Below are 18,178 nucleotides of genomic sequence, written 5' to 3'. Positions count from 1 at the left end.
TGTGTTTAGTTAGTAATGTTATTGTTTATAATAGTTATTTCTCATTACTGATACATCATTGTCTTGCATTAACGACGTATTAAAAAGGTATAATAATAAATTTCATGCTGGTTCTTGAAATAAGTGAACTGCTGCAACAATAAGGTGTGAGAGAGAAATGGCAACACTAAGGACGCATTCTCTTTATGGTGACTGAATTTATGCTCGTTGCTAATAAGATTCTCTTAATGTGATAATATTCATTCTTATTTTATTTGTAGGCCTAGTGTTAAATATGAGACAATAACAGAATATTAAATGTTACTACAAACTGAAGATTGAACATAAAAGTCTTAGTTTCAAGTTACCTAGCATGTTGTAAGAGTTAGAGGTATACAGGTGACACTTTAAGGTCGTAGTCACTGTTCAAATATGATCAAAAGGCATAGAGAATTGCATAGCAATAGTAGTAGTTGTGCTAGTTGTGACAATGGCAGTGGCAGAGGCTGTGCAGCAATTTTCAAACCAGAAGATGAACCTGTCACATGTCATTCATTCATTGATTTATTTTATTCCATAGATCTTACATGAGCAATGAAGCTTTAAGATGTGGAACAAGTCAAAATTTTAAAATATTACAATTACAATTTTTACAAATTTTTATAGTTTTACAATTTAGTAATTTTCTACAATTTTTACAATTTTGTGCAATTTTTTACAATATTTTGGCGAGATGTAGTGAGATGAGATGAGGTGAGGTCCGAGGATTCGCCAAAATATTACCTGGCGTTTGCCTTTTGGTTGGGGAAAACCTCGGAAAAACCCAACCAGGTAATCAAATCAAAGGGGCGTAATCAAATCAAAGGGGTTGATGCCAAGGACTCGCCATAGACCATCCGGCTTCAGTCCCACAGCTGTGGAAAACCTCAGAAGAAACCAAAGACCAAAGGGGGATCCAACCCAAGCCCGAACGCAGCTCCGGATCAGCAGCCCAGCGAGTCTGCCGACTGAGCTACATCGATGGCTCTACTAAAAGTATACAATACATAGCCAATCAGATTATTAAATTTACAAACGCAAACAATCATTCATCAGTTGAGCTATATGTATAATACAAAACAAGTAAGTCATCCAGAAAGCAGTAGTAGTAAACAATTATTCTTATAAGAAAAAGTTTGTCTGAGACACTATTATTATTATTATTATTATTATTGTTATTATTATTATTATTATTATTATTATATTATTGCTATTGTTATCTTATCATTATCAATACCACTATCATAATAACCTCGTTAATATGCTAGTCGAGGGACTGTGGCCTTGAAGTCTTATAAGTGAGACAGCGCTACAGATAGGAAATAATTTGTGAAATGGGGAAAACAATTTAGATACCACTTCATAGGGAACATATTATACTATACATTAATTACAGTGAAAAATGTAAACCAAGAGTTCATTTCATATAAAAAAATCTAGGATTGTCATTTACCATGTGTTTATACTACTATTATGAAACATGAATGATAACATTTTCTATGCGGTTCAAGTAATTACAGATAACTTCACATGATACACTACTAGGAGCAACACTAATGTAATTTTTTACTTATAGACAGAGATTTCTGACCTGCCATTTTGCACTATCAAACTTACTGCACACTTCACAGAACTCAAAGAATGACTAAATTTTACAGAAAGGATAGGAATGACAGGGACTTTTGATTATACATCTTGATTACACAGCTTTTAACACTATATCATTTCGGAATATGTATTATATGTCATTCTTGTGTTAAATATTACTGTACCTGGTTAACATGTTTCGATCTGTTATTGACCTTCTTCAAAACTGGTTGTTGCTGGTCTTGGGCCTTTGTTTTGTTTCCTGTGGGGGTGTGTTGTGTAGTGTAATGTGGAGTCAAAGAGTGTGCGTGTTCTGAAATTGAGTTGTGTGTTGAGAATTTCATTTGGATGTGTTTTTGTGTGTCTGTATATTTCGTACAGTTCTAGTGTGTTTAGTTTCTGGTTTTTGGATGGATGTGTAGAATTTCCATGTGTGTATTGATATCTCTATAGGTGTGGTTAGCATTTGTGAAGTGTTCTGCATATGTGGACGTGTTTTGTAATTTTGTTATGGCTGTGATGTGTTCTTTGTAACGTGTTTGAAATGATCTACTTGTCTGTCCTATGTAGACGTTATTGCAGGTGTTACATTTGAGTTTGTATACGCCTGTGTGGTTGTATTTGTTTGTGTTGTTTGTGTGTTGAGATGTTTTTGTAGAGTATTATTTGTTCTGTTTGCAATGTTGTAATTTAATTCTTGAATGAGGTTGCAATCTTGTGTGTGTTTTTTTTTCCGTATGTTAGTGTGATGTATTTTTTGTGTTCTTGTTTTTGTGTTGTATTTTTACGTTTTTTGTGATTATGTTTTGTCTTTCGTATTATGTTGTCTATTATGTTGGGGTTGAACTTTCATACAAAGGAAAGTATCTGTAAATACAACTTCCGACAGTACCGGTACTGACCGGAGAGTTTTTTCAGATAGAAGATGAAATTTCTTTCTTTCACTCGAGGTGCAATAACCCTCAGTACACTCACAACAACATATTTATTTCTTCACCATGCTTTTAAAACATGTAAGTTTCGCAATTTATATGATTTTTTTTTTTACTCATTTCCGATGCTAAAAATGTGCTACAAGCGAGATTTGGATGCATTACAATGAGCTAAAATTATGCAGGATTATATGTGAAATATCCAGGGACTGCATAAAAAGAGTATAATGAATAGGACAGCATTAAAAGCAGGAGCATATTAACGAGATTTTACTGTATTATTATTATTATTATTATTATTATTATTATTATTATTACTTTTGTGGACCGTAAAGTCCTTCTGGGACTATAACCTGTATGGCTTATTATTATTATTATTATTATTATTATTATTATTATTATTAATAGTTGGTACTTGACTTTTGGTCGTATGACCAATTTACCAATTGTTATGTAGACCAATTTACCGACAGAGTCATTGTCCAGGGTGTGCTATTAGAGGCTGGTCTACACTACACCCACGATGAGATGAGGTAATAATGCAGATTTGTTGGGATGCCACAGGGGAACCGGAGCTCCTGGAGAAAACCTTATGTTGTCTGGACCACGGCCTTCCCCAACACAAGTTATGAACCTGGGGTACACCAGGGATTGAACCTGGGTCTGCAGGATTATAAGTCCAGCGCCCTAGCAACTGGACCACCATGGTGGTTAAAATTATTATTATTATTATTAATTGTTGGTACTTGACTTTTGGTCATATGAAGCCAGTTACGTAGACCAATTTACCAAGAGTCGTCCAGGGTGTGCCATCGGAAGCTGGTCTACACTACATCCACAATGAGATGAGATGATGATGTATTTGTTGGAATACCACAGGGGAACCAAAGCTCCTGGAGAAAACCTTATGTTACCTGGACCACGGACTTACCAAACACAAGTTATGAACCTGGGGTACACCAGGGATAGAACCCGGGTCTACAAGATTATAAGTCCAGTGTTCTAGCAACTGGACCACCATGGTGGTTAAAATTATTATTATTGTTATCATGGTCATCATCATCTCTACTTATTATTATTATTATTATTATTATTATTATTATTATTATTATTATAATATTGGAGAATATCAGCAAGAATTTCAAGAAGAGATAGAATAACGAATGATTTAATAAGAGAGGAAATGGAAGTTAAGAACAGTATTTTAGAGGGTATATCAACAAGACAACTAATATGGTACGGGCACGTGATGCGAATGAATGAAGAAAGATTACCAAGGGTGGCATATAATTGAATTCCATCAAGGAGAAGGAAAAGAGGAAAACCAATGACAACATAGAAAAAGGGAATTTTGGAAGTGATGAAGAAAAGACAGTTAAGAGAAGGACAATGGTTGGGTAGAGGAGAGTGGTTTCTTATAGTACGAGAAATTTACTGATTTGGCTGCCAGAAGATGTTAACATACATTGTAAACTGGCTGAATAATAATAACAATAAGTTTGTTTACGTATTTCAAAAACCAGCCTGAAAAGTAGCATTGTTTGGAGTGTAGAAAGATTACAGTTTGCTAACAGTCGTCAGATTCTCAGTTCATCTTATAAATGCCCACATACATTGGCGACAGAGTGTTCACTTTGTAGAGCAGTAATGTAATTGCTAAGTAGAAGTATTCAATTTGCTAACTGTAGATTGTGCTACTTTCAGAATCTTTGGAGCGTGCATAGTCAATTGGTCGACAACCCATGGTCTGACTTCGGTGATAAGTGACAACGGCTGCAAAGAACCAAGTTACATCACAATCCAACAGCTGAATTTGTTCTTTGGTTGCCTTTAAGAGATTCTTCTTATTTGTATTTATTACTAGAGAATATATTTAAGCATACTTAACAAGGTTTTCTGTTCATACAAAGAGTTTTGAGTCATTAACTATTTACGTCATTAATTTTATACATTTTATGTAGAAAACCATTTCGACGTGGTGTGTATGGTATTCTTCAGTCTTTTTTTAAATATTTAATCCTTATACGCTTGTTACTTAAATTGCTGTTAAGAACGATTGGTCTTATAGATGTTAGCTGTTTGATTTTGTGTGAAACATAAGAATGGTGAACATATAGCTAAAATGAAAGATGTCTCGTGCTGACATCTCTCTTCATAATGTAATGTCCACTTACTGTATTTGCTGATATCTTAAAAGATGTTTCTCAAGTCTTTTTAATTTTGCTGTGTACAATATAATGATACAAGGTGAGACAGTGAATCAGGTGATTATGAAAACACCATAAATATTGAAAAATGTATTACTTTATCGATTTAACATATTATTATACTAAATGAAAATACACTTCTTATATGAAAACACGGGAATTTTATTTGAAGTGAGTAATGAAATAGGTTTGGAAGTAAATCCCGAAAAAACAAAATGTATGATTATGTCTCCCAACCAGAACATAGTACAAAATGGAAATATAAAAATTGGAAATCTATTCTTTCAAAAGGTGGAAAACTTCAATCTTGTAGCAGCAGTAACAAATATAAATGACATTCGAGAGGAAATGGGAAATGCCTGCTATTATTCGGCTGAGAAGTTTTTGTCGTCCAATCTGCTTTAAAAAAAATTTAAAGTTAGAATTTATAAAAGAGAGTTATATTACCAGTTCTGTATGGTTGTGCAACTTGGACTCTCACTTTGAGAGAGAAACATAGGTTAAGGGTGTTCGAGAATAAGGTGTTTAGGAAAATATTTTAAATTAAGAGGGATGAAGTTACAGGAGAATGGAGAAAGTTATCCAGACATTTGAGATGGGCAGGACATGTAGCACATATGGGTGAATCCAGAAATGCATATAGAATGTTACTTGGAAGACCTCAGGGGGAAAGACCTTTGGGGATACCGAGACGTAGATGGGAGGATTATATTAAAGTACTGAATTTTGCTCAGGATAGGGACCGATGGCTGACTTATGTGAGGTCGGCAATGTGCCTCTGGATTCTTTAAAAGCCGTTTATAAATAAGTATTTAAAAATAACATCGAATTTCTTTGGTCACGCTGCACAATACGATCAGAAATGTCAAGTGACATTGCATGCCTGTGCACTGAACAGTTAGGTCTTTCTTCAAAAGCTTCTTCCATGCTGGTAACCTTTTCTGGCGTATGCACATGTTTTACACTACTAACTTTTTTGTGATAAGCTTTCATTGCAAATGCCTGATACACAATACTCCGTAACTTCATAACAACTGAATGTTGAAGTAGTGGTTGCAAAGGGCAATCGTCATGTGCTCCCTATTACAGCTGACAGTTCAGCATTGAAAAATCACCGGCATCACTACTACACCTTGTATAACATTGTACTGCTCGAGGAATTTGAATACAAAAGAAACTGCATTGCTATTTATCAATGTTAAGGTAATCATACTTGCAAACAGGAATATTTATATGAAATTTGAGATTTTCACGCTGATTGGACCTTGAAGAAGATTATAGGTTTTGAAACTGTGTGATATTTCAGATTTATAAAATCACAATGGCTACATAGGTACACATGATTCTGAACTGAATGCCTTTCATATGTACACGGGAAAGGTGGGCTTCTTTCACTTAGGTTTGTGCTGGCATCCAGCTATGGCAGGAACCATTTATCGACCAAATGATGGCTGTTGCCTACTCCCCTCTCAGATAAAAGACATGGGGAGGGGAGAAAAAGAAGTCAGCCAGCCACACTACTTGACATACTTAGGTTTTAAAGTGGGGATGAAACCAGCGACTGTTTGGAAATACGAGGGATTACTATACAGATCACAAAAAAAAATTGACATAATATCTCATCAGTTTTGAATAGACTCTTCTAATATAAAGGATATTAGTCTTCCTGACCGTGAAACGAGCGAGCCTGGGTTCAAATTCTGGTTGCGACAAGTTACCTGGTTAGGGTTTTTTTCGAGGTTTTCCCTCAACCACTTGAAGTAGAATTGCTTGGTAACTTTCGGCATTGGACCTTGAAGTTATTTTATCTTCATTAGCATCATTCCATTAAGCATCTTCAATAGTTAGGTTGACCAATAGGACATGGCAGACGTGGTTCCAAGATCCACCTACAGATGGCATCTGTCTGCGAGAGCGGCACATTAGAAATTTTTAGAAATCTTCTCACTATTCGTGAGTTGCCACAAGGGACAAAGAGTACTTAACCATATAAGTGTTTACAAGTTCAGTGAACCATTAATTTTGTTTTGACAATGAAACTCCTACAAGTACATAGCTGTAAATACATTTTGTGATTGGTGGAAATATACCTAGTTTTAGAGAGGCAAGTGTTACAAAAAAGTAAAGAATGCTAATGAACTTGATTTCATTTCGAATATAGGTGATGCTTCAGGAGAGCAATTAATCCTTTCAATGCAGCTAAAGTTACAATCGGAATAAGAGCAGGAGCTTCAATTATTGGACTGCAGTAGACAGAGGAAGGGAAGTGTAGCTCCCTTGGATAGATGGTGCCTCGGTGAGTCATGGAATCGACTGTGTTGTGTCCCTCTGGTTAGGGATGTAGCAAATTCATGAACATGAATTGCGAACAGATGCCATCGATCTGAAGAAGCTACTGAGGAACATCATAGGGAGGCTGAGGAACGTTCCTGTTCACGCGGACTCCGTCATACCGGGATACTGTGGCCGAATTGATAAGATGACACTAGACAGTGAATCATGTGCTTGATGAGCAGTCCTAAGGACTTCAAAATCATCCCAATAAAAGGTGGTTGCACAATAAGCCTAAGGCAGTGCTTGCCTACAAGCTCTCCCCTGAAGGAAAAAAAAAATATATATATATATAAAGGATTTACAAATAGACAGTTACACGTATATGAAATGTTTCACACCATGCATCTTTTAACCAGCAAATACAGTAAATGATTAGTTGGCCCTTCTATTTACATTGTTATTGTTACTGTAATGATATTGCACAGGAAATGAGAAATGTTGCTTTAAGCTCTCTGTTGACAAGTACTTATTCTAAAGCTGCAATTTTTCAAACCTTGAAGAAAATTGCTGCTGTTCAGATATAACGGTGGGATCCTAGGGTATTTTTAAAACTTTTATACTGAAAAGGGTGCAGAATGCTACATTTTTTAACCTTTTGAGCATTATATGTATATGTTACCTGCAATGACAGGTAAAAATGTGTATATAAACAATTTTTTGTGTAGGTTACTTATTAAAATGTTAAACTTTAGGAAATAGCATTTTATTGGTCCAAAATATTGTATAGTTCGCCTTATAAGTGGGCTTTCAAAGATAATATGCCATAGAAATTAAGTTCGAAATATAATAAACTAGAATTTAAGCACTGTTGCTTAAAATGTTGGGATTATCTTCGATTAATGTTTACTGCATTCATATCTGTGATTTTACATTTCAGTAGTACAGCATGATAGAGGGTCTAGCTGGAAATTACGGCTGAATGAAGATGCGCCTTCATTACTTATGACTTCATATTGTCGTTCTTCACCACTCTGAACTGAACGCAATCAAAATTATTTTCTCCATTTCATTACTTCTCGTGCAGCTTACGACAATGGATCGTGAATAATGTTCCAGATGTGAGTTGCTGGGCACTCTCCTTTCTCAGAAAGTCTTATGAACAATCCTGTGTATGAGACTATCATGTTAGAATTGGTTTTATGACGACAGTACAGAGAAATTAAATGGTTGTGGAGAGAGAGCACAATAACTTCCTTCCATCCACCTGTCACTTTTGACTGGCCCTGTTATAGCTTCTTTTCAGTCCGTTAACGGAATGTCTTGTCATACATTATTTTAAATCCTGAATATTGTGCATATATGGCAGTCTCTTTAGTTTACTCTCATATTTTAGATATCTATATTCATTTTGAACTAGGGAGTTGAATTCCTGCAATTCTGTAATGAGTAACATAATATTTTAAGTTAAATTATTAGAATAATTTCGATGTAAGCTCCATGCCGCTTCTTGTAGTCCTCACTTGATGACTACACAAGGAAATTAACTACATCTGGACTTTGCTACTGGCAGAAGCTTTATTGGGCAGTTCTGAATGCAATTTTATCGAAGTTAAACAGGATGCTATATGAAGACCTATCAATTCGAAATGCTCTGTCTTCACTTCACCACATCATCATCATCATCATCATCATAATCATCAGCAGCAGCAGCAGTAGCAGTGGCATTCTTAGCTTAAGCTTTAACAAGACTCATTTCAGTTTCAGGAAAATTTAATTTGACATAATGAGGATTTTCAGTGACAAATTTCCCATAGATATATACTGGCTTGTCGCAGTGTAAATCAACTCTTGAGATTTATATCTTTAGGTTTAACAGCCAGTACCCGCTGTATTTTACCCTAATAGAGGTGTTGCCTCTTCCACTCGACAGGCTGTTGAGGCCCTTACCCTTGTTTGAACTGGTTCAGTTAACCTACTGAAGAAAATGCCTTTGCAACAAACACATAGTTCTGAAGTTCGTCTTCTCTGCAGATTTATTATCGAGGTTTTAACTATTGTATCACTTGGAACAGGATGGTTCAATTGTAGAGCCTCCACTTTATTTCATATCAAAATAATATTGTACTATGATACCAAGGACATAATTATGATCAGTACTTTTTTTTTCTGGCGGAATGCGCCGAACCAGATTGGGTATCTTCACTGTCCATCTCTGCGAACTGAAAACTTGCAATAGTGAAGGTTTTTCCCTTCCTTCCCCTGTTACACCTCCTCCTGCTCCTACCTTTCCCTTTGCTATGTTTTGCGAGCTGTATTTTATGATGTAATCTTTGCTGACCACTGCCGTAGATACATAAATTTGTTACAAATTACTGTATGTTTTATAATTCTCAGTCAAAATTTTTCACTTCCCTTCCTTCACTAGATAATTTTAATGTTAACGTGGTTAAATAATATGTATTTTATAAAGGATCCCGTATAATAATTTTAAATGTTCTCATTTCATTTTAATTTGACATTGGTAAATAGTCCCCTTTTCATCATGCCATTCATCTTACGTATTTCGAGCTTTATAATCTACATGAATTATAATTTGAATCTTTCTATATCTTCACAGACATCTTATATATGTTGTAGGAAAAACGAGAGAGACATCTTGTAACTGAAACCTATCTGAAAGTGACATTAATATACTTTCTCACTTTTAATTTATATAAGAAGGCTGCAATAATTGGACAAAGATATGATTTTACAAATTATCACTCAAAAATCTGTGCATATAAAACTGGTTGGGACATGGACTGTACTGGTAAGGATTTACGAATCAAATCAGGGAGGACACCTGTTTCTTGATATTAAAAGTTATAATTAACGACAGAGTTACCGGTACACTACTACTTCCTCACTGAGTAAAAAAGTTCATGTGAACATGGATCAAAAAACTAAGTTAGTAATAATTAACTATAAAATAAAAAATACAAAATACTAGAACAAAAGTGCAAAAGAGAATTATTATCGGTACTTTTTAAAATCAAAAGTAGACCTACATGTTTTTTGTTCGGTGAATTCATATCATTGCCATTAAGAACAACTTTGCATACATTCTCGATCCCACCATCAGATTTGATACACATGCAGATTAACTGCATGAGGTGGACAGTTAAAAGAAACGGATCTATGAACCAACAATCCCGTTCTATAAAGATAAATATACCCTGTCCCACATTGATGTAATAGGTCTGATGGTGGGAGCACGAGGTACCATACCCTCCTTCTTTGCCAACAAATGTAAAAACCTAGGCCTAACACACAGCATTGTAAAAGAAATAGCCATTAGTGCTCTCAAAGTATCGGTTCAAATATTGAGAAATCATCCATGTTGAATCTTTCGTACACTACTTTTAACACTTGAATATAAATAATTGATTAAATGGCGATCTTACTCGTGTTAATTATGTGAGGATATGAGAATGGTGTCAAGTAGCACCGAAATAGCTGTAAGCCACACGTGCTTACATAATTAACACGAGTAAGATCGCCATTTAATCAATTATTTATTGAGAAATCACTTGTATAGGAGTGACAATGGAAATTTCAAGTTATCTTAACCAATGCGTATTGATTAGTTTAGATATCAATGTCAATAAATCCGTAGCTATTATTTTTCTCGCGGTAATGACATTCAAATCATTCTAACATATCTGATGATTCTACTATCCCTTACTTAACTGCAAATGAGCATATACACTACTTAGGTGTAAATTTTTCTGACATTTTGTATATTCGATTCCCAAACCCTTTCAAATGTAAATCATTTTACCTTTTAGGTGTGTTTCCAAATTATATATAATACACTTTGTCAAATCTGGCAACCTTTTCAGAAATGGAGCTTAATTTATATTTATATTGTTGTAACTTCTTTTTATATTGCACATTGTTTTTGTGTATTTTAGTTTGAAAAAAAAATTGTCGGTATTATATTTCATATAACACAAGAAGGGTAATGATATTTTTATATATGTTAAATTTAGTTTTATCTTGCGAAAAAAAAACGTTGTTGGCAAGACATTTTTTGAAGATGTGTGCTTTTCCATTAAACTGAATCTGGTCACATGAATACAAATCGTACATGTAAATAATTTTCAAAGATACATACACTAGTCCACACCTGTGGCGTAACAGTCAGCGCGTCTGGCTGCGAAACCAGGTGGGCCGGGTTCGAATCCCTGTCGGGACAAGTTACCTGGTTGAGGTTTTTTCCGGAGTTTTCCCTCAACCCAATACGAGCAAATGCTGGGTAACTTTCGGTGCTGGACCCCGGACTCATTTCACCAGCATTATCACCTTCATTTCATTCAGACGCTAAATAACCTAGATGTTGATACAGCGTCATAAAATAACCCAATAAAATAAAAAAATAAATAAATACATAGACTAATCAGCTGGCGTTTTCACTTGTGTTATGTATGTCTGGTCAGTCTGTATTTACTATGGCTCATGAACACAGTTCAACTAAAAAGCGTGCGTGATTAATGGTTATGAACTTCTCAAAATGGAAAATAACAGCATAACTATTTGAAATGAGACCCATGTTCTTATCAACAGTTTTACTCAAAACGATGCCGAACATGAAAAAGTGGCAGTGTAACGTCATGCTTCACTCTGTATCTTGTTTGTGAGTGTAACATTAAAGTGTGTTTCCTCACATAATAATCTGTTTCACTGAGACATTGAAAGTTAGGTTACCGTACCAGATGTCTGAATTTCACCAGACATATCCTGCTTCTAAGTGTGTCGTGTTTTTCTTTCTCATCAATTCTCAGTGGACAAAAGAGAAAAACCATCTATATCTGGAGTCATTAGAGGAATTATGTTTGTAAAATTTAAATCTTTTGTGGATTTCCACAATTATTTACTGGGTGACAAACAACATTCCTCACTCAAACAAATTGGATCACCAGAGAAGCATAAAAATCTGTCAATTAAACAAGGTATAAGCTTATTTGTACTCTGTACTATTAGCAGTTAATTTAATTAATGATTATTAAGAGTTTTGTATCAATTTTATCATATACTGGGACTAAACAAATTGTATTATATAAAATACTGAAAATAAGCTTCACGCCATATGTCACATTGTCATGTCTTTTAGTAGAAGATCCTAATTTTCCAGATAAAATGTCCTGCTTTTCATCTTTTTCACAGTGTTGAACAGGTGTAAACTTCAGGCCTTTTATTGTACTAGATACGTACGAAAAAGTTGTTTTCCAATTGTCGCTTTTGGGATCATTTAACCCCATTTTGCTTCAACTATGAATCACTTCTACTAGCAGTTGTATAATTGCTGGAAACAGTGCTAAAGTTCACACCTGTGGAGTAACGGTTAGCGCGTATGGCCGCGAAACCAGGTGGCCTGGGTTCGAATCCCGGTCAGGGCAAGTTACCTGGTTGAGGTTTTTCCGGGGTTTTCCCTCAATCCAGTTTGAGCAAATGCTGGGTAACTTTCGGTGCTGGACCCCGGACTCATTTCATCAGCATTATCACCTTCATTCCATTCAGATGCTATATAACCTAAGATGTTGATACAACATCTTAAAATAACCTACTTAAAAAAACAGTGCTAAAAATGTTTTTTTTTTTTTTTAATCAACCAAGGATTTGCAAATGTAACTGGCATGCTAATTATTGTTATCAAGATTATTCCCATATTTTGCAAAACATTTCGCACCTTTAAAATAATACCACAGTCTAGTATATACAGTCACGAAACTTGAGTTGATGAGGGTACTGGTAACAATAGACTGTGCAGGTACTATTTTCGCATTGTCTGTGATGAGGCGATAGTAGCGATCCTAGTTGTTAGCAACCATCTATGGATGCATATTTCCCACGTATTGAGCTTCGTGACCGTATATACTAGACTGTGATAATACTGTCATAACCACCAAAAGTTATTTTTAAGTAAATGCAAAGTAACATTTCAAAGTCGTATGATAAATCAGGATTACCAAATATCAGTATGAGTCCTGCAGACTTTGTTCTTAAACTCAGAGGTATGACAGTTCTACTGTTTGATAGAGGATTAAATAAAGATTACAAAACTGCCTGTAACTCAAAATTCAATTTTTGGGAGTTACGACAGTATTATTCTAGGGGTGCGATTGTACTGCACCGTCCATTCACCAGACTCGTGTCACAACGTTTTCAGAGTTTAATTTACTGTTTTGTGTAACTTTTCACTAAATTTTATGTTTACGTACTCTCCAAACATGATAGACTTGGCCACTATAATTGTGACATATTTCATATAAGTGAATGTTTACACTTTATGTGTATAGGCTTATTGCCTGTTGCCGAACGTGGCACTAGTTGTATGTATATTGAATTCTCGGATACAATATACAGAATGCTGCACATCTACCAGTTCACAGCATTATTGACTCTACTATGTACACTGACCATTGCTCTACACAGAGCCTTGTTAAGTTACAAATGTCATTTATCATTATTCTCTTGCTTACAGGCCTGTGAGAAATGTTTCGTAGCCGTGAATGAAGAGGGATTGTAAGACTAGATCGTAATGTTGTTCAGGTAGTTTTGTGATTGATGAAGTACGGCGTGAACACAAAGTCTTTCCCTGATAATGAACAACTGTAACTTAAAAAGTATTTTAAATAGAAAAATAAAAGTTGCAGCATTATATTGACTGATTCATAGAGTTTTCTTCCTTAAATGTAGCACTGCATTACAGTACAGTTCAGAATCAAAATGACGTTTGTGCACGAGAAAGTGCAGTGAATTTTGTGGTATCACGAAACGAGGTAGTCAATTATAGTTCAGAGATGTTTTCAAAGGGAGTATGGATGAAATACGTCATATGTGAAGACCATCAAAGGGTGGTATGTAAAGTTTAGAAAGACTGACAGTGTTGGAGACCAGAGAAGTGATACATCTAGAGTGACAGATGAGACTGTTGGTGCTGTGCATACAGCTTTTGAACGCTTTCCAAAAAAAAAGACATATCGTGCCTCAAATGAACTTGACATACCTCCAAGTACTGCGGTTAAAATTTTGCACAAACAGCTGCAAAATGCAAATCATGCAAGCTTTCTTGCCAGATGACCAACTCCGAAATGCTGCATTTGCCGCAGAAATTCTGAAACGAATTTAACAACACAGTGACTGCAAATCAAGCTTTCAGGTATAACTCCCTATAAAGTTTATTTGAATAATTTCGAGGGAAAAATTGTTCCGGGGCCAGGTATCGAACCCGGAACCTTTGGTTTAACATATCAACGCTCTACCAACTGAGCTTCTCGGGAACTCTACTAGACACCGATCAAATTTTTCCCTCTATATCCACAGACCTCAAAGTGGGCTGACAACCGTCAAGCAACCAACGTTGAGTGCACACTAACTCTGTGCGACTTAAATTGTGGTTTTCTGTTAACGAACAGTGACGTGTATTATGCAAATCAAGCTTTCAGGTATAACTCCCTGTAAAGTTGATTTGAATAATTTCGAGGGAAAAATTGTTCCTGGGCCAGGTATCGAATCCGGGACCTTTGGATATAGAGGGAAAAATTTGATCAGTGTCTGATAGAGTTCCCGGGAACCTCAGTTGGTAGAGCGTTGATACGTCAAACTATAGGTCCCGGGTTCGATACCTGGCCCCGGAACAATTTTTCCCTCAAAATTATTCAACACAGTGATTACCTAAGCAAATTTGTTTTCTGATGAAGCAATCTTACACACCTCCGGAAAAGCCAGCAGACACAATGTTCGAATTTGGACATCAGAAAAGCAAGATGTTGACGAAAACATGGCATATTGATTGGATTTTCTCCGGGCAACAAATGGAGGACATGTTAAAGTGTATGCATGAAAACTTTGTAAGTTGAGGTATTATTGGCTGAAATCTACATCTCTGTACCTAGCGTAGTTTTTCAATAATAAACGTTTATAATCCGGGAAAGACTTGTGTTGACTCTGTATGTACTATATTTTTATCTCAATATATTTATATATGAATATTGGCTTGTGCAGCGAGGTATAGACTGCAACTTGTTGCTGTGATTTATGTATTACACATTTTTATTGTAAAGAGAGTATTGGTATTTTTGTTAGGGAATCGAGAGTCATGTACAGAAGAAACTGATGTTTCTTCTTGAAAATATATGGCATTCATAGCTACTTGTTTGATATACTTTGTATATTGAAGTACGGAATTATAGGCAATGTTTAATCAAAATGTGTTGAAGATTCACCTTTCCTACACATCAAACCCAGTTCTTCCAGTCTCTCTGTCTGTCTCTCTCTCTCTCTCTCTCTCTCTCTCTCTCTCTCTCTCTCTCTCTCTCTCTCTCTCTCTCTCTCTCTCTCTCCTTTACTTCCTTGCCCCAAGAATGCGTGTCCTGGCAATTTACACCTCAAGAATTCGTTCCACAATATCTGTCCTGTGACAACTGGTACCAGAATTGAATTGGTTCCTTGACAGTTTTTTTTCTAGATAATATATATATTTTTTTTCGTTGTTGGTAACTCTATAGCATCTATTAGATGCTTTATGGTTGTGCTAACAGATGGAGTTACTTGTCAACAATGTAACGCTGAAACATGTGTTCAGGTTACTGCCCAGCAACAGTCCTGATGTATTTTTATATTTGTGATGATTGGTTAATTAATATTAATCCGGCACACTCACATTCATACAAATTTCCAGACTGTAGACACCCAGGGAATTCTTCTTCTTCAAGAAAAATTCACCAAGCGCCGAGCCCAGGAATCGAACCCAGGACCTCCTGATCCGGAAGCCAGCATGCTCAGCATGCTGACCAACAGACCACGGAGGCAGTCTAGATAATAATTACAGTTGATTAAATTGTCTTAAGTTGTGTAAACAAAGACACCATTGTCCTGGTACAGTAACACCAAACACGGACGCCCGCCCGTACCTCTCTACATCTGAAAAAAGCCATCCAAAATTAATATACAATATTATATAATATTAGTATACTAGACATCGTGATGGAGAAAGAAAAACAGAATGACGATGTGAACAAAGAAATGAATGTTCAACGTGAGTCCATCTTGCAGTTGACATGCAGGAGGTACTCAAATTCACCAACCATAACCATGGTTCCATTTGGGGTAATGCAGAGATAATGATACAAATAAACTAAACAGTCCAGACATCCAGTGACCCCTCTCCTTCCATTGTTAATAGGCATGTCAGTGCAATTTCAAGTGAAACATACGTGAAACTAACAAAAGACAGTGTGAAAAAGACTATCTAGCATATAAGGACATAGAATTTTCCATCAAATCCGAAAACTTTTGAAGTTATAGAGATTAATTATAACATACAGATATCGTCATTGTTCCTGCAATAACTCCTATGTGACATGTTTATCGATTTTCAGATTTTTACTCTATTAAATAACTTAAATAGTGATACAGCAAATAATAAAATCTCAAATGACTGATTAAATGGCAAACTTACTAGTGTTAAATTGTGTAACCACATGTGGCTTACAGCTGTTTCGATGTATTCTTCACACCATCCTCAGAACCTACTAGATCCCGGCATCATCTTGACATCGCTGCCTGTTGTAGGGGTGCGTTTGCATGTTGAAAAGTGGAGTTGAATAGTGTGTGTGTTCTGAAATTGATCTGTGTGTTGAGGATTCGATTAGGGTGTAATAAAATCTCCTATATGTAATTATATTTCTTTCTTTCGAAAATGTAAGAATTCACAATCCCCTATGTATGCCTGTCATAGGATGAATAAATGTGTTTTTTCTTCCTACTAAAAAATTGTATATTTTGCACATAGAAGTTATTGCAGGAACAACGATGATATACATTTGATAAGGATAGGAGTCAGTGACTTCTAAAATTCGACGCAGATTCTGAACTGATGATTCTCGCAGGCAATTCACATATCTAAAGATTTCACCATTGTGCATATTAGATTTTATGCAACCTTTTGGTCTGTGCCTAGAATTATTTGTCAGTTATACACTGTACATACCCATGAACCAACAACACTACAATGAAGAAGTGAACACAATCAAATACATAGCACAAGAGAACGGATACAATCCAAATATAATAGACAATATCATAAGGAAGACAAAACAAAAACTTAACAAACACAAAAATATACAAAACACAACACAAACACAAGAAATACATCACACTAACATATGAAAACAAAAGCACACATAAGATCGCATCTTCATTCAGAAAACAGAAATACAACATAACATACAGAACAGAAAACACACTACAAAGACATCTCAACACACAAAAAACACAAACAAATAAATACGACCACACAGGTGTATACAAACTCAAATGTAATAGTTGCGACAAGTTCTACATAGGACAGACAGGCAGATGATTCCAAACACGCTACAAAGAACACATTAAAGCTACAACCAGAGGACACAATACATCTACATATGCCGATCACATAACCAATACTAACCATACATATAATAACATAAATACGGACATGGAAATCCTACACACACAACCCAAGAACCAAAAACTCAACACACTAGAACAATACGAAATATACAAACACACTAAAACACACCCTGATCAAATCCTCAACACATAGATCAATTTCAGTACACACACACTATTCGACTCCACACTTCAACACCTTCCAACAATAAAACACACCCTCCTAACAGGCAGAGAAGTCTGAGATGATGCCGCGATCTAGTAGGCTCTGATGATGGTGCACGAAGCACTGAAACAGCTGTAAGCCGGACAAATATTTCATATTTAACACAAGTAAGTCCACTAGTTCATCAATTAATTCAAAAGGTCATTGAGAAATTAACAAAGTTTCTTTCTTCTGATCACAGTTCTGAGAATTCATGATGATATTGTGGTGGTGATATACAGACTTGAATGGTCTGCCCCTAAAATAAATTGGTAATAATGTAATGCCCATGCCAAGTACGAAGATAAGATAAAGTGGAACAACTGGGTAATACTCACTGTAGACCAACGTCTGTAGTCGATGTTGCTCGCTAGCCACTTAGTCACCGAGCCGTGTCAAACAGAAGACAATCAAAATGGTGGTAATAAAATTCGTGACTATATTCTTAAATAATTCACTCCATTATTCAAGTGCGAAGTTTA

General features: G+C 35.7%; 1 protein-coding gene across 3 annotated transcripts in view; it reads left to right on the top strand.

The window, feature by feature from the left end:
- Positions 1-15,269, top strand: part of Oscillin (glucosamine-6-phosphate isomerase Oscillin) — a 51,916-nt gene extending 36,647 nt beyond the window's left edge. For all 3 annotated transcript variants that reach the window (XM_069840056.1, XM_069840057.1, XM_069840055.1), the window contains one exon: positions 4,242-15,269. Coding sequence is in view for 1 of the 3 variants with exons in the window: in XM_069840057.1 (XP_069696158.1) it covers positions 4,242-4,304 (63 nt within the window). In the remaining 2 variants the exon portion in view is untranslated. The remainder of the gene's footprint in view (positions 1-4,241) is intronic.
- Positions 15,270-18,178: the final 2,909 nt, after the last annotated feature.

Source organism: Periplaneta americana, chromosome 11, assembly GCF_040183065.1.
Source record: "Periplaneta americana isolate PAMFEO1 chromosome 11, P.americana_PAMFEO1_priV1, whole genome shotgun sequence".
Taxonomy (NCBI): Eukaryota; Metazoa; Arthropoda; class Insecta; order Blattodea; family Blattidae; genus Periplaneta; species Periplaneta americana.
The sequence above is the reverse complement of the archived record's forward strand: the minus strand, read 5'-3'. Positions and strand labels throughout refer to the sequence as shown.